This window comes from Hipposideros armiger, unplaced genomic scaffold, assembly GCF_001890085.2.
Source record: "Hipposideros armiger isolate ML-2016 unplaced genomic scaffold, ASM189008v1 scaffold_424, whole genome shotgun sequence".
NCBI classification, from domain to species: Eukaryota; Metazoa; Chordata; class Mammalia; order Chiroptera; family Hipposideridae; genus Hipposideros; species Hipposideros armiger.
Genome location: NW_017731774.1, coordinates 1,416,288 through 1,439,469, shown reverse-complemented (window position 1 = coordinate 1,439,469; position 23,182 = coordinate 1,416,288). Strand labels below are relative to the sequence as shown.

The following is a 23,182-nucleotide window of genomic DNA, read 5'->3' as shown; positions in this document are numbered from 1 at the left end:
GGAACCCATGAACTTGAAATATATGGGTGGAGCCGTGTATGGTCATACACAGGACATGTTCAGTTTTTACTGATATTTTGTTAGCATCTGACACAGTTGATCACGCCCTCCTTTCTAAAATGTTCTCTTTTTGGATTCTGGGTTTCCTCCTACCTCTCTCTGTCTAGTTCTCTGTGTCTTGTTTGCTGTTTAATGTTAGAGTTCCTCAAGTCTGGGTCCTAGGCCCACTCCTCGCTGACTCCCCATCTTCTCCCTGTATCCTCTTTCTATCTCATCCATGCCTTTGGCCTCCATGGCTCCTTATTTACAGAGTATTTTAACCTTATATCTCCAGCTGATACCTCCTCTGGGCTCCAGATCCATTTATCTAATGGCTAATCAACATCTCTTCGACATTTTAAAGGCATCTCAAGTGCAACAGTCCTAACACTAAATTCCCTGTTCATGATCAAGTCTTGTCAATTGCACCCCTGCAACAATTCTGCCACCTCCACCCTGGTCTAGACTATTGCCAGGAACACGGAAGTTGTTTTCAAACGCCTTTATTAAGGTATAATTTACACACCATAACATTTACTCATTGCAAGTGTACAATGCAGTAATTTTTAGTTAATTTATATAGTTGTGCAACGATCGCCACAGTCCAGTTTGAGAACATTTCTATCACCAAAATAATTCTCTCTAGCTAGCTTGTAGTATATCCTGATCCCATCCTCTGTCCCAGGCAGCCCCTGATGTGCTTTTTGGCTCTATAAATTTCCCTGTTCTAGACATTTCATATAAATGAAACCATACAACATATAATCTTTTGCATCTAGCTTATTTCATTTAGCCAAATTTTTTTTTTTAAGATTTTATTGGGGAATTGGGGAAGGGGAACAGCATTGGAGAATCTGGGGAAGGGGAACAGACAAGTTGCTGTTGTTTTGTTCTTCAGTCTAGTTGTGGAGGATGTTGCTTCACTGGCCCAAGTTGGCACCATCATTGGCCCTCGTATGTGGGATCTGAACCGGGGCCCTCTGGCATCCCAAGCGAGTTCTTAACCATCGCGCCACTCGGCCGGCCCCCTAGCCGAATATTTTTGAAGTTCACCCATGTTGTAGCATGTATCAGTATTTTGCTGTTCCTGTTGTTAAATAGTATTCCATTATATGGATATGTCACATTTTGTTTATCCGTTCACTAGTTTATGGACATTTTTGTCTTTGGGAACTCACTAACTAGGTCACATTCTATTCTCTTCTTATCATCTGCCACTTTTCACAGTTCTTGTTTTCTATTTTAGTGAATATCGTATTGACTGTTTGTGCCATTCCTCCAGCCTCTCCCATCAGAGCATGGACCTTGTCTGTCCCCACTCCTCACCATGTATCCTTCGCATTTAGCACACACTGCCTGTCACAGTGTAGGTACTTAGTTAAAAAAATTATTTTAAAGAAATCAGTGAATTCTTGGGATTCAAACTTAGTTTTGGAGCCAAAGCTAACTTCTTCAAAAAGTTGGGTTTATATAGATTCTCTTTTCTTTACCCATAACATGAGTAAATATATCTGCTTTATCCACATCCAAAACCCTGTGCACATCTGACCACATTGAAAACCAGATGTGAGCCCTTGCCAAATCATATTTCCATGGCACCTCCCGAAAAAAATACAGGCTCTTGTTTTAAGTTCTGTCTTGTTGGCATTGTAGCCAATTAACTAAACTGCTGATACGATGCAATATGAGCATCAGATCCGATTTACTGTTTGCACTGAGAAAGGTGATATGTACTTTTGGAAGTTCTTGTTTTACAACCAGACAGATCTTTAGGCACAGTGATGTTGGGATGGTCTGCAAAAGAGAATTGGCCAGCCCTCTGCTTGTGCAGACGTGGGCTTCACAGCTCAGAGTGTATGAAGTACCTTGTCACAAAAGTGAGAATCACTTGGTTTTCAAAGTGTGGTCCTACCAGCAGCCGCCCGCAGCTGCCTCCCCTGGGAATTTAGAGATTCAAATTCTCTGCTTCACCCCGGACCTTCTGAATCAGAAACTCTGGCGGAGGGGCCCAGGAAGCTGTGTTCTAACAAGTTTCCAGGTGATTATGATGCAGCTCAAGTTTGAAAAGCACAGGTCTAGGCCATAGGCCTCTCACTACAAAATCATACCTACTATTCTATGCTGTCACCCCTAGGAAAAAATAAAGGACACTTTGATGCAGGGACAGTGGAGTTTAGGGCCTGACTCAGTTGGAGATTTGGGGGAAAAGCTGAACCTAGAGGCCTGCTTATGATCTGAATTGCTTCCTCTGCTTGCCACAGGCCAGCGTCCCATCTCGCTTCTCTTGATTTTGGTGGGTCCTGGGCTAGAAATGCCCTCTCATCTTTACCCGCAGGACTTGAGCGAGTAGCAGAATCTTTTCCTGTGTGAGTTGATGTGTATAGTCAAGCTTCTAGTACAAAGCGGGGACTTGAATCAGGACTCAGCCCATCTCCAGGACTCCCCAGTTAAGTGCCCTGTCTTGTGAATGGCAAGAATGAAAATGTGAGTTGTGAGCACTAAGACACATCTTGATATTTTACAGTTTATTTAAAATAATGTAAAGGTCTCATCTAAAAGCACTGGAAACTCAATAGTGCCGAATGTGAGGAGGCAATATTCTGCTCCCTGTATTAATGCTTGCTAGGTCTCAGTTCTTTTGATATTAAATCACCTAGTCCTTACAAGCAGATCGAATCTCATCATAGATCAGACCCAAGCTCTGCGCATCAAACCTGGCGTTAAAAGTTTGCTTTGACTTATGCTGGTGCTTTATCAGGGGTTCCTGGGGCAGCAGCCACTTGGGCTGGCTGGCAGTCTTTAATCTTCAGGTGCTTTATTCAGCCTGACCCTTGGGGTCCCTCTGCGCATGTGATCACCTGCATAATGCTAGTTGATGATCCGATTATGCAGGAATTCCATGCTAGGTGACTTTGTAACTTTTCTTTAAGTCTTTCTCAAAAATACTCCCAAAGTGATAGAGCCAAGAAATCCACTGACTGGGATGTTGTGATTTAGGAGCTTTCAGACCAAGATGAAGTGAGGTTCAGCTTGTACTTAAATAATATATATTGATTGTCCTATGAGCACGTGGTTGCTCAGATATTTGCTCAATGAATGACTGGGGTGTGGGTGCGTGTATGGGGGCGGGGGGGGGAGCTTGACAGACCAGAAGAAAAGCAGGGTGATGCATAACACTGGAAGGTTTTGTCCTGACGCTGGTTTTGCCCTGACTCTTATATTGCAGGGTGAGTTAGGGAAACTTTGAAATTCACATTTCTTGATTTTCTGATCTCATCCACAAAGATTCTGATCCTCTAGGTATGGGCTGGGAGTCGGGAATCCATATTTTTAGCAAGCTCCCCGATGGATTCAGAAACAGGAAGTAGGTGACCCAAACTGTAAGAAATATTCTTTTTAGAAGGCAAGGCATTTCAGTATTCTTTTAAAAAAACTATACTATGTCAATTGTCTTTTAATTTTATTTATGGATTATTTTTACTTTAGAGATGTTTTTACTTTTTATTTAGAAATATGTGTCAGTACTTTTTTAATGGTTTTGCCTCTTTTATGATGCCTTCCCCTCTCGGTGTAAAAATATTCATCCATGTTTCTCCTAATTACAACATAATGTTATATAATTAATATAAAAATAAAGTATATTGTGTATATAATTCTATATTCTATACTATTACATATTATATTATTAAAATGAATATCATTTATTTTAAAAAATTTTTTTAAGCCTTTAACATACCAGACATTAATTTTGCTATAAGGTGTGGTGAAAGAATGTGATCTATGAAATTTCTACTTTTAAATATTTGATTTTTTTTTTTTTTTTAGCTATTTTGGGGAAATGTTCCATGTACATTTAAAAAAATCACATTTTTTTCCATTGTGGTATATAACTATTTGTAAGAAATAATTTGTAAAACAAAAATTTTTTGTAAAACTTAAACTAAAACTTGAGCTTATATTGTTTTGAATCTATATATTCTTATTTGTCTTCTGCGTATCTGTTAAATGCTGGGTGATAAGAGGATTCTGAAATCTCCCAGTCTGATTGATTGTATTGTTTATTGTCTTCTTGAATTTCTATAGTTTGCTTTCTGTATTTTTGACCGTATTTTTGCATCTTCACAGTGAAAACTGTATTTTAATAAACACACGATATCTTCATGGTTTAGGGCCATAGGCTCTAGAGCTAGACTGCCTGGGTTAAAATCTAGCCCCATTGTTTCCTCTCTGTAAGTTGTTGAGCTTGTAAGTAACCTGTCTGCACTTGAAGTTTTTCATCTTTAGAAAGGGGTTATGATCACATCTACTTCCTGGGACTGCTGGGGGATGGAAATGAGCTAATATGTGTGCAGCACATAATGCGTAGAAGGTGCTCTGTAAAGATCAGCCATTCTTTTTATTAATGGTTCAGTTTATATATCTGCAAGATGTCTGAAGGCTAGCATAATAGTTCTGCTATAGACAGGTCACATTGAGTTTTTCTGATATATTGAGATTGAACTTGTTGTATTGCATGCCTGAATATGTTTAAAAAATGGATTGAGTCCTTATGTAATAGGATATATTTGTCCCACGGTTGGTGATGAGCCCATAGGGCCCTATCACAATTTGGTACCTTCTAGCGTATTGGAATCTAGACCTCTTAGTGGTTTGGGGATTCTCTGGTCACAGAACTGAGTAGCTGAGAGTTGTAAGAAGGTAGCTAGAGATGTAAAAAGGCATTGTATCTCTCCAGCCATTGCCACAAATTCAATGATTTGAGAGGATTACGGACTTTAAAACGTGGCCAGGATTGAAGTTGCCTGCAGGTGCTGCGCCTTAGAACCTGTCGTGAGGTTTTCTCTCCAGGGAGTTTGGTAATCATGAGAGAAATTCTGGAAGATTTAGCCTTCTTTTCCAAGCCAGAAACCCTAAGGGTTTTGAGTGTGAAGTGGCCACAAGGTGAGGAGGCACAAGGATCAAGGTGTTAAACAGTCCCACCTGGAGATGCATAGGCACCCTCTTTTATATGACACTGGCAGCTCCAAGGAGGTCACTTTTTGGAGAACTTAAATCTGTTGATCTCTGAAGATGAGAAGGGCTCAAACAATGATCAACAACAGATGATATTTATTTTAAAGATGTAAGGTAAACTTGGTAAAATACATCCATTTGATATCCCCCCTCACTTGACATGCTGAATATGTTTCGCTTTGCTGAATTTTCCTTGAGTTTTTTTTTTCTGTTAGCAATAGATTGGAAGTTTTAGAAACATGATGATTCTAGACCTCAAGAATGGTGATATTTTGGGTTGTGGGCAGAATGGAATTGGAAGGCAGCTGAACCTCAAGAATCAGCGTGCACAGTGCTGGGAAGACCTGTTCCTTGCAGCTGTGTGTCTGCACCAGTCAAATCCTGGTGGCGTGGGACTCTGGAGGAAGGGAGGAATCCTAAGGCAGAGAAACCCAAGCCTTGGCAAGACCGCCTGTCTCCGCCATTTTGGCATATGGCGGGGTGGTGACTGGGATTCTGGAAGAGTTAGGCAGTAAATCATTTCACCCAGTCTTAAGCTGCAGAAGAAGGTCACTGCTGTCATTGGTCAGGATAAGCAAGGCAGGGTATAAAAGCCTGAGCAGAGGTCAAGTCCAGTGGGTCCCAGCAATTTGGAGCAGGCGCTTCTCAGAAGGCGGAGTGCATGGGGGGAGGGGAGGCACATCCCACGAGGCTGAGGTCCTTGTTCCCCTTTCATGTGGGGGATGGTGGTCCTGGTAGGCAGGTGGCCTCGGTGACTCTGGCCCTAGTGTCTGAGCCTCCCAGGGAACAGAAGAAGTCCTGACACCCGCTTGGAAATAACGGCAACATGGGTACGAAAAGTGGTCTGCTCAGTCATCAAGGAGAGGACGATAACCTTCTGTTCTCAGGCCCTTTACTCCTGCATTTTAATTTTCACTTTTTAATGTAGATGAAATGATTTAGCTTTTTGTCAGGAGCAGCCTGTCTAGCAAAAGTTCCTCTTCAAAAGATTTATTGCACTGCATTTTTTCCTCTTTGTAATTCTCTTGTAATTTGGTTGTAATTTCTGCCTGTCAGCATTAATGGACCGCGTCCTCAGTGCCTGCCCCCTCTGCCACCATTTCCCTTTGTATTTCTGCCCCTGCTGAAGTTTGGCTGATGATTGTTGGTGTGCTCCTAGGCCCTGTTCATCTCCCCTCCCAAAATAAAATTGCATGTTTTCAACTTGGAGATCCTGAAGTTGAACCTTCATAAAACTATCAGGTAGTCGTGGGAGGGGGGCGGTTAAGAGGCTACCAGCGTAGACAAATGGCCGTCAGAGATGCGAGACTTGGAAAGCAGTGATGGTAGAGGTGGCTTCTTTGTGTGTTAGCATGAAAGGGAGTGAGGAGGAGCATGTACAAGTCAGTGGGAATGTGTGTGCACACGTGTGAGAGTGTGAGTGGACAGTGCATGAGTGCGTGAGGTAGAGTGGACGTGGGTACATGTGTGTCAGCATGTATGAGCGTGGGTGCGAGTGTTTTTGTGGGTGCATGTGCGCAGGTATGAGTGGACGTGTGGGTGTGAGTATGCGAGTGCATATGCGTGCAGTGTAAGTGTCTGAGTGTGTGTGCGGAGTGTGTGCACGCTGGTGTGTTCTTTCTAGAGCAGTGGGGTTGCTCTGAAGGATAGTGGAAGGTAGTGGCTTTTCCTCAGCACTTGCAAGGGAAGGGCCTGCCATTTGCCATGGCTCCCAGCTTTGGAATCGGACAAGGGTGCCACCTAAAAGCTGGCCTGATGAGAATTATGATGGCTGTCTTCTTGGGTTTAATTTCTCCCCTTACTCTCTTCTTTCTCCAGCACATTCTTTGGTTTGTTAACCTAGCAAATCGGCTCTCTTTGTATACAATTAAGTTCACCTACACAACAGTGAATTGTACACGAAAGCTCCACACTAAACAGAACACCATAGAAATTAGGTTTGTCTTAGTCATTTAGGAATAAGGAGCAAAGCCCTTTAAGAATGTTTCAGGATTTTATCTGGCAATTTCACTTGGTTTAATGAAGCCTAATAAAAAAATATGGTTAACTTTCCTATTTAGAATGAAAGCTGTGACTTTCAGATATAGCTGCAAGCTCTAAACAGCAGTGCCTGACAGAGCCACGACCCTACAGGAAACCAAAAGTAATTTCTTTCCTCCCCAGGGATGTGACCAACAGAAATTGCCCTTCTAAATGCCGTATGGACAGCTCTTACCTGTATATGACACAAGCTAACTTGACTTTCAAAGTCCATCCTAAAAGAACAACTTGTTTAATCTGTTGCAATTTTTAATCAGACAGTCTCTCATCACTTCCCACCAAATATGATAGAGTTTTTAACTCCTTAGAAAAGGAGTAAATTATTGATGACCTTTCATAATGCACATGGTTCAAACCTGTGCCTTTGCATTTAAACTATTTTAGGAAGTAGTAGAAGTATGTTTTTTCCCCCCGCCATTGGAGGCAGGAGGTTAGAATTAAGATGTCAGTTTGAGACAGGTAATGTGAAAAAATCATTAATATGTCCCCATATTCTGCATAATGTGACAGCAGTTGGTTATTCTGTCATCCATCTTGGAAAAAACAACAGCATCCAGTTCATTTCTTTGGACCAGCTTCTGAATCATGTGCTTTGCAAATACATGCTTAGTTGTTTGAACAGGATGCATATGGGAGGCTGCCTCTAGGAGAGGGGGGAATGCTAACAGGTTCCCAGTAGCTAAGTTGGTAGAAGCAGCAGGGAGAAAGATGTTGCACCCTCTCTCCCTCCCAACCTACAGCATATGCCTTTTTCTTGACGCCTCCTCAGGTTACTCTTTTCCTTTTCTGTCTCCCCGCTGTGCAAAGGTGGCATGCTTATTAGCAGGGCATGCCATAGCTAAGTGGGGTAGGGGGTGGGGCACGCACAAAGTGCTGTGGTTGGAGCCAAGTTTCCTTCCCCACACCGGTGAGGAGTATAGCTTGCCAAGAGTGGGTCTGCACGGCGACACAATGACATTGAATATAGGTCAGGCTGAAAACATGGACTCCTAAAGAGAAGGCAGGGTCAGCACTGAAATATTTGACCATTGGAAGCTCAGAGGTTACCCTAGTTCTTCTCTCATTGAAGGTGTTTGGTTTTTGCCCCACGAAAAGAAGTGGGAGCAAATTTCAAGGAGGAGAAGGACCTGAAAATAGAAATGTAAAAAACGATTTTTGGTGCCTCGGTTAGGCGAGCTGCTGCAACAGAGCTGGATCCTAGGGGCCTAATGAAACTGCTCCTCCATGCAGCAGTCAGCTGTGGGTGTTCCTCGGGGGTGATTTGGGGATCCAGGCTCCTTCTCTCTTGTCTTTGACATACACATTGTGGGGGTCTCAAGTTGCCCTGCAGGTTGTCTCCATTCCAACGTTTGTGTGAAAGTGTGTGTGTGTGTGTGTGTGTGTGTGTGTGTGTGTGTGTGTGTGTGTGAAAGGGATTGGGGGGGGAGAGAGAGAGTCAGTCTGTCTGTCTACCTGTCTGTCTGTCTGTTATGGGTCAGGCCTGCATTACTTCTGCTCATGCTCTGTTGGCTAAAAGGTCAGTTAAATGGCCACATCCTAACTGCAAGAAAAGCTGGAAATATATTCTGGCTCCTGGAAGACAAGGGTGGATTTAGTGATGAGCTGTTAGGTCAGGCCAGTGCTTCTCTAACTTGAGCTGCATCTGTATCACCCAGAAGTTTCTCAGAACACAGCTTCCTGGGCCCCTCCCTCAGAGATTAGATTCTGCTGGCCTTGGGTGGGGCCCCATAATTTACATTTCAAACAAGCTCCCAGGTGGTGGGCTAGGGACCACACTTTGAATAGCCCTGGTCTATGTATGACTCATTTTTGTGTCTTGATTTATCCATGCTAATGGTGAAAACCAGAAACATATCTTTGTGACAGTGACTCAACAGATAGGAGGGAAGAACATGGGTAAGATAAGTAGTCTTGACCAGGCCATTTGGAATGTTAAAAATCATTTAAAGTGGGAGATGTCTTAGAGGAATTGGAGTTTGGGAGGATGGAGATCTGGGCAGTTAGGTGCTAATGAGATGGATATACCTTGGTCTGTGGGAGGGGGATGATAGGGACCTCTGGTGCCAGGAAAGGGCAGCTGTGTTAGCTTTGGGGCAGGAAGGTTTGGAAAAGAAAGTACCTAAGTAGGTGCAGGACAGGTGACAGGGAGAAAGTGACAAAGGAGGACTTGCATGAGAATCAAAGGCGAGTTGCTGACTGCTGGAGTGAACCGAGCCTGGACCTTGGTCACAGACGAGCAGGACTTGGATTCTGAGTTTCTTTGAGTCTCAGGATATCTGTGAAATGGGGATAACCTGTTAGGTTGCTGTGAGAATGAATTAGGTCAGAGGTTTGCAAACTTTCTTGCTTTATGGTGCTTCTAGGTTAAAAAAATTCAACAGTTTCGTTTATTCAGCAGTTAGCGCCAAACAACTTCATACACATTGATGTCCTAACACCTCAGTAGCCATTTGAAAACATAATAAACATAAATGGAAAGACATATGTTTTTATTTCTTTGTTAAATAACCACAGTTACTCAGTGATGCGATGTGTGTACCTCCAGGCACTGGAACACCCCTCAAACCTTGGACCCTCATTCGGCATCGCTGCCCGTCCTTCCTGTTCCACATTGATGTTTGCTTTTATTCCCAGCGCCTGCTGAAAACCCATCTTTGCAATGACACGATGTCACTGAAAGGAATGTAGTGCAATCTAATATCAAAAGTGTGAAAATACCTGAGTTAGTAGTGTGCATGCTATCTGACCTATGCTAACTATTGCTGCGTTTCCCTCAAGCGTGAAATATTTTACAGTGCCCTGTGAGTTCACAGTCATGACCCCCAGGAACTTTGGTGCACGGATTGGAATCTGTGGAATCTGTGGAATTGGAATCTGTGGAGTTTTTCCCCCTTCGTTCATTCATCAGATAGTGTTACCTGAGTATCATTAAAGTTGCAGGCCTTGAACTGGGCATGGGGCGGGGTTTGGGAGGACAGTTCTGCCTCCAAGCAGCGTAGAGTCTACTGGGGACACTAGATATTGAATCAGATAATTCTGCAAATGTAGGCTCCCTTTGGGGCCAGGGCCGGGAAGGACAATTTCAAGGTGCTGTGAGAACTTGTGGGAGGAACACCGGACCTGGTCAGGAAAAGCTTTCTCAAGTTGGTGGTACTTGCGTTGTTCCTGAAGGCTGTGATGCTAACATGGCAGAAACGGAAGGGAACCATATTCTGGGGCTTGGAGATGGAGTGGGCACGATGGCATTCTGGGAAGGTATTTTTCAAACTGTCGTGAAGGACTTGATTTTTTTCCCCTCAATTGTACTGTGGTTGCCTCATGACTAGCCTGTAGCTTGTGTATGCCATGTGTGTTGGATAGCATCATCTGAACTAATCCACTGATCCTGCAGTTTGACATTGACGCAAAGCCAAACTGCAGGAAAAGGTTCAAAAAAGCTGTCATGGACTGGTAACAATTTGGAAACCATAAACATCTGTGGACCACACTTGGAGTAACTGCTCCTGGGGGGAACAGCACTAGTAAAGGTCTTGTGGTGGGAGGCAACTTGGTGATGAGAAGGGAGGAGAGAAAAGGCCAGCGTGGGTGGAACAGGAAGTGAGAAGGTGGAGAAGTCAGCGGGGGGCTGTGCTGGGCCTTTAGGCCACAGGAAGAATTCGAGTCTCAGGGGAAGAAGACATTCTGTCCTTGTGGAGAAGAAAAGTTGTCCTAACTACTTCCTAAGTGATAGATTGAGAATATAAACAGGCTAGATATTTGGCTACAAAGATCTGTTTGAGTGGTTTAGGCCACTTGCAGTTCCTCTTCTTTTGTCCCGGATGTAGAGTTCGTTGGCACCGCAGCCTCCCAGAGTGGAGGGAATTCTCGCGTCTTTGTATAAAACAGTGATACCTAGAAAGACCGCCTGGAGTGTGCCCAGGTGCTTACGCAACCACCTCCAGTTCCCTGACAGGTGATCCCAGGAGCTAAGGCGTCTCACTGTACCCATGCTGCTGACGGAAGCTCAAGCCCCAGCTTGCTGCTAGTTGCATGTAAAACTGCCTCTTAGCGGCTTAGTGAATTCCAGCTGTTCCTGTGAGGTCATATGGAGCATGTTAACCGCCTGTCTCCCCATGCCTCTGCTGTTCTCTGGCCATTCTGAGGTTGACTATGGTATCCATGGGCACCAGGCAAAGTGGTGGGCATCGCCCCAAATCCTCAATGGACCTGTCCCTTGTCTGCTGTGCCCGTTACAAGCTCCATTCTGACTTAGGAACCAAGTGCTCTCTCCCAACTCAGGGGCTGACTTCTGAGGGTGTCTAGGGGAGACTTCTGGTTTCCAGCTTCCTGGATTTGGAGCCTGGATGTCAACTGGAGGATTACTTGCCTTTTTCTGCTGTGAGGAGTGTGCTGGGGGAGAAAAGTGATGCACTGTGGTTTCTCTGCACAGGTACTTTGTGCTGGATTTTGAGGCTGGCGTCCTGCAGTATTTTGTGAATGAGCAAAGCAAGCACCAGAAGCCCCGAGGAGCCCTGTCTCTGTCTGGAGCCATTGTGTCCCTGAGCGACGAAGCTCCCCACATGCTGGTCGTGTACTCTGCTAATGGAGAGATGTACAAACTGAGAGGTACATTGTTCTCTTGTAACTTTTCAGACAGGCCTTGTGGGCTACATTCCTAGTTGCCATGGTGATGGCTCACTTGTTTGATTTTTTTTTTTCAACTCACCTTTAACACTTCGCTGTGTTTGAGGATTGTGTGGTGACAGACAGACTCCCCCTCCCTTCCCCCCCGGGGGTGGGGAGAAGGCCTGACATTAGAAACTGCTTGTCCGAATTAACGACAAAGGAAAGGTGAGTGATGGCAAAACCAGCTGAGCCCTAGGGCTTAGGCATAGTTTTCATATTAGCTCAGCATATATTTTCTTTGACCTCAAATTATTATAAGTCTCCACTATAGTGCCCTGTGGGCACTTTGTGCTATAAGGACAAAACAACGTTTAAAGGGTCATCATGCCCTTGCGACAAAGTTTCTTTAGAACCATCTTTTAGTAAATGGCCCCTTTACTGAGATTTTATTTAATCTGCTGTAGTGAGCCTGGTGAGAAGCCAACTGGTGTTGAGTTAATTTCCGCTTGTCTGCTTTCTCCCCTTCTCCTTGCTTCTTGAAAACTGGTGTCTGCTCAGCACCCTGATCCGTGAGCAGGACTCTCCAGAGGGTCCAGCATTTGGCCAGAATTGAAGGCCCTGCCATCCCAGGGCGCATGTGTGCCCAGGTTTTCAGGAAAGCCAGATTTGACTGGAGCAGTATAATTCAACTGCTAGGTCATTCTAGTGTTCTATTACAGTTGCATTGCCAAAAAAAAGAAGTCGGTTTTCTTCTCATGAAATAACAAAACAAAACCCCAAATGTCTGCACACACACACACACACACACACACACACACACACACACACACACACACAGAGTCAATGTTATTTATTAAACTCTGAGGAAAGGTAGTATTATATGTATGAAGTGTTAGGAGGTGGTTGATAATTCCACATTCTTATGACAATTTCCATTGCCCAAGTAAAGGCTAAGTACAAAGAAAAGCCCCTTCTTTTTTTCTTTTTTTTTTTTTTTAAATTTTACTGGGGAATCGGGGAAGGGGAACCAGCTCCAGGTTGAGCTGTTGTTCACCATCTTAGCTGTAGAGGGCGCAGTGTCACTGGCCCTAATGTGGGATTCGAACCGGGGCCCTGCTGCTCAGAGCTGGCGTCCCAAGCCAACTCTTAATGAACGCGCCACTTGGCCGGCCCAAAGAGCTCCCTTCTTATTTCTCCATGACCCCAGGGGACTGACCAGGCAAGGTCACCTCTGTAAAGCCAGATTGAGGACCGAGATTCCTCACCTTTCAGTCCAGTTTTCACACTGTTCCACCTCCAAGCTACCAAGAAATGAAATAAGCTAATGTTTCTTTATTATCGCTATACAAATCATATTTCAGAAGCTACAACACAATTGAAAAGCCTATGAAATAAAAATGTCTCTAGCTGAAGAAAGTTTTTCAGTTTTGGGGAAATGGGCTAAGATTCATGCTCTTTTTTTGAGATTCATGCAGCGCGCATTCTAGCTAAGCTAAATTTATATGGTCCTTGGTTTTTGTTTTGCTGTTTATTGCTTAATAAATTGTTACAGCAGAAACAATAGTAGGTGAAAGATTTAATGGCAGTCCTCCCACTCACCTCCTGCCTATGGTTTATAAAATGGCACAAACCCATACAAAAGAGAAAAATCCAACAAATTTGACAACTGAGCCATTTCATTTTGACTTTGAGTTGTTATTCTCTGGATTATTAAACCCCAGGATTTTTTTTTTAAGGGTAGCTTTAATAGCAAGTATTAAAGTTTTCTTATCTGCATGAAATTATCACAGGGGCTAAGTTAACTTGGCAACTACAAAAAAAGACAGGATACATTTTTGCCTATTTAGGGCTGGTTCTTGGCCCATCTCACAAGGATCCGGGTGTTGGTTTTTCTTATTTTACATCTCACCTGCACATGGAGTTGAATCTTGATGTTATCAGATGTACAGCTTTGGGGAACATTTTTGGTGTTGAGCCTTTGGAGCAGCACTGCCACAAACTGCCAATTCTTCATGTTTCCTGAGAACCAAGGCTCTAGTTTTTGGAAAATCCTGTCTTTGGAAGTTCAGTTCACCTGAGCTCACACTGTCCTACAACTCTAGATTACGCCATCTGAAAGTTCAGCTGAACTGAGCGTTTTATTGACCAGTGACACGTAGGCCTATTTTTGTGCGCAGTTTTAATTTGTTGGGGAATGTTCTGTTTTCTGCAGCGTCAATATTTGTGCAGTTAATATTAAAATGTTTATGTAGCTAATTGTGCACTTAAATCAAAGATTTAAATTTTATTAGAACCTGTTATGTATCTGTAATATTTTAAGGAAATAATTTCATGTATTTGAGAGATGGGGGTGTAGACTATACAGTTGAGTTGTACTTGAATGTCTCTTTGGGGGAAATTGGAGAATCCCTAAGGCAGCATTTGGTATCTTGTTCTGTCCAATCTTAATATGAATCCTGGAGGATACATATTAAAATGGTAATTCAACTGAACGTGTATTTCGTAAGTGCTAAGAACTCCACAGTACAACTCTGGTAGATAACAAAAGGCCTTGAAAAGCTATACTTTGATCCTCCTATTAGCCACTGTGGTAGAGGTATTTAAAAATAATCATGTTTTCCCTTCCTTGTTGCCTTTTTAAAGAAATAGAAATGACTTTTTCAGAGGAGGTTAAGAAAATGGCAAAATTGTTCTTATAATAGACATTTCAGAATACATTTTTAATGTGGCATGAAGAGGGAATTTTCTTTTGAGATTTAGTGTAATTTGTGATTTTTTGGTGGAAGCACAGCCAGCTTGAGAATCTGGAGATCTGCGTTTGTTTTCCCTTCTCCCTCTACCCCTCACTCCCCCGGTCCCCCACCCCCTTAGGTGGGTGTAGAAATAGGTTGGATGTGTTTTGGAACAATCTCTGTAAGCGTTTCTTTCTCTATTTCAGCTGCTGATGCAAAAGAGAAACAGTTTTGGGTGACTCAGCTTCGGGCTTGTGCCAAATACCACATGGAAACGAATTCTAAGGTAAGTAACCATGGGGAAGCAATCAGGCATTCCAATAACTTGGACGGCTACCCTTCGGGACGGCCCAGTTATCTGTTTCTTTGGGGAAAGCTGTTTTTCATGTGTCTGTGTAAATTTTTTTGAAGTTATCCACTGTAATGGAATTCAGATTTGTCCTGCTCCATTTACATTTAAAACCTAGAAAAAAGTGGTAGGATTTGATTGTGGGTAGAATGAAGTGGCACGCAGGCACTTGATTGGAACCAATTCTGGAAAGACACTTCCCTTTGCTTTCCGTGTTGTCAATTTAGGCAGCTGTTAACTGGTCTGTTGAGAAGCTTGCGTGGATGATTTCATTTGGAGGCAGAGCAGTCAGATTTACTGTTCATGAAGACTGCTGTTGTCAGTGATCCTTAAATAAAACCTAGACCCCAAATTGATGAAGTACTCTGTCAGGCGCTTCTGCATTCTAAATGCGTAAAAAAACGCTCTCGGGTAATTTGGCATCCAAGTGTGAATTATTTTCTCCTCTGGATTCCGTATGAGATCTTGGATCTGATGTGCAGGAGATAAGAGGTCAGCATTTTCATGGATGATTCAGAGGATTTCCAATGATTAAAATACAGGAAATAATTGCAAAATGATTTTTTTCAGGGCAATCAAGATTCATTTTAATGTTCGAAAGCCTGTCCCTTTTATATCATTAGTTCAAATTTACTCTCTCTAATTGCAGTCTTTTTCCATATCCCATGCATCAGCTAGAAAGACCCACACTTGAAACTTCTGATGGTCTCATTTACTATAACCTGCCTGCCATTTGTTCAGGGCCCTGGGAAGTGTCTTGCTTCGTTAGATCTCCCTGTTTTGCCTCCAGATACAACCTGAAATGATTTCTTCTCTAGGATTTTTGTTCTTTTTTGCTCCTTCCTAGAGACATCTTTTTTCCTTTGACTTGCTTACTACCATTGCACTCAGCCTCATGTCCCTCTTGACTTGCCCCCAGTAGAATCTGGGTAATTGTAGGTAGGGCCCTACTTCTAAAGCTTTTTTCCCTCTGGCCTCTTTTATTTTCTAGGAATTATAGTAGGAGTTCTGAACATTTCATTAGTATTCTATAAACATGTAGTCAGGACAGTGAAAAAAATATTTTATATGTATCTTTTTACTTTTTATAAAACAGAACAGAAGGGGATAAAATAAAAAGAACATATCTCCACTATTGCCATATATAATCATTAGAGATGATTGCTCTTAACTAACTTTGTATGTCGTTCTTATAAATTTAGGCATGTGCTAGTTTGTATCTGTCTATATCTGTATCTAGATCCACATCTGTTTTTTCACACAAGTGGAACTATACCATGTATACTGTTTTTCCTTCCCTCCCCAGTTATTAATATAGTTTGGAGATCTTTTTTATTAGACATATGGGTCTACTATACTCATTTTAGGATGACTGGATGGTGTTCTAAGGAATGGATGTTAATGCTTTAAGTACTAACTGATAGACATATACGTTTTTGTTGTTGTTATACATATGCTATGATAAATATTTTTGTACATATATCTTTTAGTATCTCTAGATGTGTGTGTGTGTGTGTGTGTGTGTGTGTGTGTGTGTGTGTGTGTGTGTGTGTGTATGAATTTATACCAGTGGAATTGTTGGGTCATAAAGTATATGTCTTCTAAATTTTCATGGACATTGCTAAATTGTCTTCAAAAACTTTGCCCTAATTTGCATTCCCATCAATTTTCTGTGTAAGGGTGTTTCTCCCTCTCACTTACTGTAGCTGTTACTAACGTCTAGTTTTTGACAGTCTTCACAGATAAACAGTGGATCCCCCATTATTTTCATTTTCACTTCTGAAATCACGACTGGGGCTGAGTATGTTTTCAAATGTTTATCGGCTACTTATCTTTTGTGTGAACTGCCAATTTGTATTCTTTACCCATTTTTCTATTGAGTTCATCTTTTTCTTTGCAGTAGCTGTATGTATACTAAGTATTTTTGTCCTGTGCCTGTCATTTGTACTGTATATATTTTCTCCTTGTAGGTTATTTGAATTTTGACTTTGAATACATAGTTTTACTATGCAGAATATTTAATTTTTTTGTGGTCAAACTTGTTTTCATTTTTGGATTTTGGTTTTGCATCATGTATAGAAAGGGGCTTCTCTGCTCAAAATAACAAAAACCTTCTTCTAGTGAATTTATAGTTTAATCATCATGTTTAGATCATTGATTCATCTGGAATTTCTTTTGGGTGTAAGAATTCAGGTAGGGGGCAACCAGCTTTAAGTGTGTTGGTGTTTTGATGAATCACTGGAGACAAGGAAAGATAAAGATATCCATCATAATGGTAGTAAGAAATAGAAGAATTTAAAGAAATAAGAAGAGAATTTGAAGATTCTCTGAAGAATTTGATTTCCTATTATCTGGGTAGTTTCAAGAATACAGTTAACCTATTAATATTAGAACCAAAATAGATAATAATTTAGTTATTAGGGCCTATAGCATTCCTTCTTTGAAAACTGGAGGTGAGATTGCTGCCACCACCCACTTATTGCATAGCTATCGTGGTCAATTGGGGAATAATAATTTTAAAATTGTGAACAGGCCTTGTTATGCAGCAGAAACATTATGAAGTCCAGGGCTGCTTGGGCAGAAGTTAGTAGTGAAAATGAAGTTAGGCTTAAAGTGAATATAAACTTGATCTCCTTCCAGTTCACTGTAGGGTGGCTGCTTGCCTGGCATCAGGATTGTGAGGAATTTATGCTAAGCCTTCTTTCTCTTTGCTTGTTCTTTCTCATTCTGTCTCAGAACGGCGGGTCCCTCCCCAGTAGATTATAGAGAACACACTCCCTATAGCTTCTTGGAGTTTCACCTTTTAACAACTTTTGATGTATAATCAAGTGTTCCCTGGAACAGATATTAGGGAGATGGAATGGTGCTATCATTGAAACGCACCTTAGTGAGAACTGCAGGATAACCAGATTTATAGAACCCTGAGCTGCAAAAGGCTTTAAAGATGACCAGTCCAGTGGTTCCAAAGTCAGTCAGTTCCTGGTTGAGGTTTTCACCAGTCCAGAAAGTGAAATGAGAAAAACAAGGAGGGAATTATTCCTAAAGACACCTTTCATTCTTTATAAAGGGCTGTTCTTTATTTAGAAATGACATTTCTTTTGGAGGGTTAGAATATTCTTTTTATTGTAGAAGATGGTAGAGGATTGATTGATTGGCCTTTTAAAAAATTCAGGTTTATTGAGGTAGAGGTATAATTTACATAAAGTAAAATCCACCCCTTTGAAGTGTAAAATGCACACCTTTTAAGTGTAAAGTTTGAGTTCTGACAGGTATACAGTCGTGTAACCAGCACCCCAATCGTAATCCCACCATTCCCAGAAGTTCCCTCAATCCCCTTCCTTCCTCCCCAGCTCTTGGTAACTGCTGACCCATTTTCTGTTTATAGTTTTGCTTTTCCTAGAGTGTTCTAGAAGTGGAATTATACCGCCTTTCATATCAGACTTCTTTCACTTAGCATAATGCTCCTGAATTTCATCCATGCTGCTATGTGCATCAACAGCTGCTACTGTCTTTTTTAATTTTAGCTGTTTTAATGAGTGTGTAGGACTTTTTGTTCTTAATGCATGTTCTTTAAACAATCAAGTGATTCCCAATTAATTCCCAAATTAATTCTCAGATTAAAAATACTCTTAAATTAATTTCCATGTTAAAAAAAATCATTGGCAAAAAAAAAATCATTGGCCTTGGAAATGTAAAAGTCTGGCTATCTGGTCCAGCTCCCTTTGGTTTACACATGAGAAAGCTCCAGTAAGGAGGGCTGTGCAGCTGACACTTGAACTCACATCTCTTCATTTCCTGCTCTTACCTCACAGGTGTCAATTATCGCTGCTCTGTCCTTCCCTCCATGGGAGATGGGGTCGGTCCTTTTTAGACTAGTTTCTGTTTCTAGATGGACAGAAGCTGCCAAACAACACTTTTGGCAGGCACCCACAAATTTTGAATGAGAAGCATCTTTCGGTTGAGTATATCTATGTTTCAATTCACCATGTTCTGGTTTACAGTACTGTAGGGTGCAGGATGAGAAGACCTATGTTTAATTCCCCACCCTGCCAATTCCATGCTGAGCATACCTGCTCAGTTCCCCTTTATTCTCTCTGATTTTCTGTCCTCATCTTGGAAATGGTGACTTCTACCTCCTAAAAGATGTCATGTGCCTAGTTCAAGCAACACAACGCAAGAGAAAGCCAGTTGTGGACGTGAACCCTCGGAGGAGTTAGGGGCACATTTTTAATAAGACTGGTGCTGGGAAGTGCAGCATCTCGGCCGCCCCTGGAGCTTTGGCAAGCCCTCAAGAAAACAAGTGTGCTTCTTAACCCATTTGTGGTTATGTTTTTGTTTTCAGATGGGCTCCATTATATTCACATGGCCACATCAGAGAACTCGGGGTCATTCAAAATCAACAGAAATCAATATTTGGGGGCAGGTGGGGCGGGTTGGGGAGTCAGAGAAACTTACGAATAATGCTGTTTTCAAGTTACTTTAGACCTGTGGGAAAAGTGGGATAGTGAGGACAATGGTAAAGTGATTAGGAAGAAGCATATCAAGGACATTCAGATTTTGAGATTTTAGTTTCATTGGCTTTCATCTGACCAATTGAAAGAATTTTTAAAGGTTACACTTGGTGGAGACTTATTGCATTTTCAGTATTTCTCTGATTTTTCTCACCCACACATGGAAAGTAGATTCACTTGTGTGGGTGACTTGTACACTAAGTGGATAATTCACTAGCTTGCTCTGATGCTAACTGGGCATCAGTACCTCCTGCCATGACTTTCAGCCCTAACGGATAAATATGTGACATCTGGTAACGATTATCGCTTCCTCGTAAAATAGAGATTTTCAACCATTAAACGATAGTGAGATGGGGTGTGGTGGTTTACACGCTTGATGCAGCTCAGAACGCCCCTTTTTGGCTCAGCTGGCCTCTTTCTGACTGGCACCACCATCCCCACCTTAAAACACACTCTTGTGAGGAATTCACTGGTGATTGCTGATGAAAGCTTTTTTTTTTTTTCTGTAATGAAAGTAACATTATTTTTTAAATTGTGAATATTACTTACAATATAAAACATCCAGGAGATAAGAAAATCTAGAGAAGAGGAAAAAAATCACCCCAAAACCCAGCCCCAGACCTATCTCTGCTGATGCCATTTGGGTGCACCTCCTTCCAGACTCTTAGCTGTGTAGATAAATACAGATCTCACGACTCCCTTTAGGGCCCATCCTTCCAGTCTTTTTTCTGTACATGCACAGGCATAGCAATCACACAGATTGCTTTTCATGAGCAGCTTACCTCTCCATGAGAATGGACTATAAGAACAGGCTTTGGCCACAGGCCTGTTCTCTGTGCTTGGCTGGTTTTAGCATTAAAATGACTGCGTGAGTGTATGACTGGTGGCCTGTGTCTTAGAACATTTCTAGGATCTCCCCTGTGTTTTTTATCTTCCAGTCAGCTGCATGCTCTTCCTTTTCAGTCCTTTCTCACCCCTTATTCCTTGTCCTGCTCTTGTTTAGATCCAGATGGGAAGTTGAGTAAATAAAGAGATGTCTTTACTGGTGAGTTACTCATCTAACAATGGGAAATGTAGCTTTTTTCCATCTGTGGGGAAATTAAGTGTGGACATGTAGGTATTTAGGGCTTTTACAATAGTCATTGTGCTTGAAATCCTTTGCATTTACGTCTTTGGGCTCCAGTGATCCTGTTCCCTATCTGACTCCTGCATTTGAATGTGTGCTCTCTGAGAGCAAACAGTTATGTTCACCTAGGACAGTAGGTTGCAGGGACTCTTTGTCTCTAAAGAGCTTGAAGACACCTTGGCTAGACCGCATTGGTGTCTGGTCAGGGCTCCTTGTCCTTGTCAGGTAATTCCAAATTAAAATGTAAATTTCAGGGTACAGTCTTATGCAGATTTGGTCATGGAAGAATATGATTGCCTAATATAGGATTTTAAATTCATTATGAGTCATAGGAGGTCTTGACTGAGCAGTGAAAGCTGCTGAGTTTCAGGGAGTGTATATATTAATATTCATGCTGGCCACATCACTAGTATTTTTCTTTTTTTCCCCCCAGTCTCCTACAATGAGAGTTGGCATACTAATTAGTGTGAGGTATTAGAGCACTGTCTCCTCTGTGGTGGCTGGGTGTGGCTAGTCTCAAGAGTAGGCCAGACAGCTCCTCCCCTTGTGGCCTTGGGTAAGCCAAAACCCAATATGGACCTGCCCATGTTTACACAACCTCCTTGTGACAGCTGACACCTGTGATGTATGTGGTCCCTAACGCATATCCCCTGCTTTTGCCACAACATCTGGAATCCCTCAGCAATGTAGAGGTTCAAGCAGGGCATGACAGAGCACTGGACAGTAAGAAAGGAGGCTGAAGAGTGAGTGGTGAGCTGGCCTGGCAAACTGGCTCCACGTCCGCTCTTGACCGGGAGTGCGTGTTCTGTGGGTGTCTCTGTCTGGAGGGCTGTGTGCTTGGTTGAGTGCACAGAAGCGGATGGGTGAGGTGCAGCTGGTGACTTCGCCCCTGGGAGCCAGGTTGCCAGGTGCAGACTTTATTTGGGGAAGGTATGGAGGATGTGTGAACTACTTCTGGGGAATTAGAAAGGGGATGTGTGGGTGTGGAATTCTGACTGTATGTTAATCCACAGCCAAGTGTCAAACAAGGAGATTTGAAGCTACTGTTTCATTGTCTGTCCCAGCAATCTTCACCATCTCCTGGTGATGAAAGACTACAGTGCTTCCCGGCTCCCCACCCAGGAGCCAGAGGGCATTGGAGAGGTGCTTTGATATCTTGGTTAGGATGCATCACAACAGGAAGCACTTGCTTGCTGAGGTTAACCCAGTGAGTGTAGAATCCAAATCACAGGAACTTCAGATGTCATCTGGTTCAGTGTTCTGACCTCACCTCATCCCACTATTTGTATGAAAATGCGTACCAAAATATTTATGCTAATAATGAAGAAATATGCATTGATTCTCCTCAAAACGATACCCAATTTTATTCACCTTGAGAGCGGACTGCTGGTAACTCATTGACTAAATGCTAAGAATTTTGGTGGTAATCTGACAAATGATACCGAATTACCTCTTTTATGATTAAACAAATTTGAGGCCTCTCAGAACAATTTGGAAGAACTAGAAATAATACAATGATTAAAAAGTGGGAAGGGACTCCACGTTCCCTTTGTGCCACTTGTCTAAAAACAGATATAAGGAATAGGACAACAGCTAGGTTCTAAAACTGTGGTCCAGTGTGGAAGCCTCTGGCCATATGAGGCTATTTAAATTGAATTAGCTGAAATGAAATAACATTTAAAATTCAGTTTTTCAATTGCTTAGCCACATTTCAGGCACTCAGTGGCTACACTTGGCTGATGGCTGCAGTATTGGACAGCACAGATAATGGACATTTCCATCATCACAGAAAGTCCTGTTGGACAGTGCTGATAAAGCTTCAGTTAGCACCTTGCAGATATTAAGGGGACATTTACCAATGTTTAGGTTACTCTCCTCTTAACGCTGTGGACAGTTTTGTTTTTTTTTTAATCTAAAAAGATTGACTGGTGCTCCCCCACCCCCTCTGTCCTTCCTTCCATCCTTCCTGTCAGGAGTTCTGGTCTGCTCTATGACCTTGGCAGTAAACATCTTGATCTCTCTCTCTTCTCGAGTTGCCTGGTCTGTGCAACAGGGACAGGGACCTTACTTGTCTGAAGGCAGGAACTGGTGTTCTCTTGTGGTCAGATTCTACTACACGCTCACCCCACTGCAGCTGCCTGTCAAGAAAACCTCTGGTTTGAGCTTTTGTGAGGAGCAAGGCAAGGTTGCTGATGGTGCTACTCCCCCGCTCCATCACGGCACGCCACTGCCTAAGACAAAATCCAAAACTTTACCTTGGCATTGGGTGCCCATCACATTTCAGGTCCAGTTTCTTTCTCTTCACCTCCACCCTTGTGCATTCAGTGTTCTGGACAAGCAGTTCCCCAGGCACACTGTACGTTCACACTTCCTGCTGTTTCCTCTGCTAGGAATGCCTTCCCCTCTCTGTTCTTCATGTGGCAAGTGGCCATGTGGTTTTCAAGGCTCATAGACTTCTGTGATGCCTTCCTGATCTGCCTGGTCAGAGTGAACCTTCTCTCCTCCGTGTTTCCATTTATATCAGTGCTCACCTGTGTTACGGTGCTCGTGTGTGTGTGTGCGCATATGCACATGTTATCCCTCATGGTTGACTCTTGCCTTGAATGCCCAGGGCAGTAGGGAAATCATAGCTGCATCCTCCATACCTGCCACTGTCACAAGTGGTGGTGGACATAAACCACTTAGTACATTTTAAGCCCTCAGTAAATGTCAACCCTTCTTTCCCCTTCCTTACTCCTCCGCATTATTAGTACTAGTAACAGTAGTG

General features: G+C 42.5%; 1 protein-coding gene across 3 annotated transcripts in view; it reads left to right on the top strand.

Moving 5' to 3' along the window:
• Window positions 1-23,182, top strand: part of OSBPL10 (oxysterol binding protein like 10) — a 292,615-nt gene that overhangs the window by 103,840 nt on the left and 165,593 nt on the right. For all 3 annotated transcript variants that reach the window (XM_019664512.1, XM_019664513.1, XM_019664514.1), the window contains exons 2-3: window positions 11,522-11,697; window positions 14,636-14,715. In XM_019664512.1, the coding sequence (XP_019520057.1) occupies window positions 11,522-11,697; window positions 14,636-14,715 (256 nt within the window). The remainder of the gene's footprint in view (window positions 1-11,521; window positions 11,698-14,635; window positions 14,716-23,182) is intronic.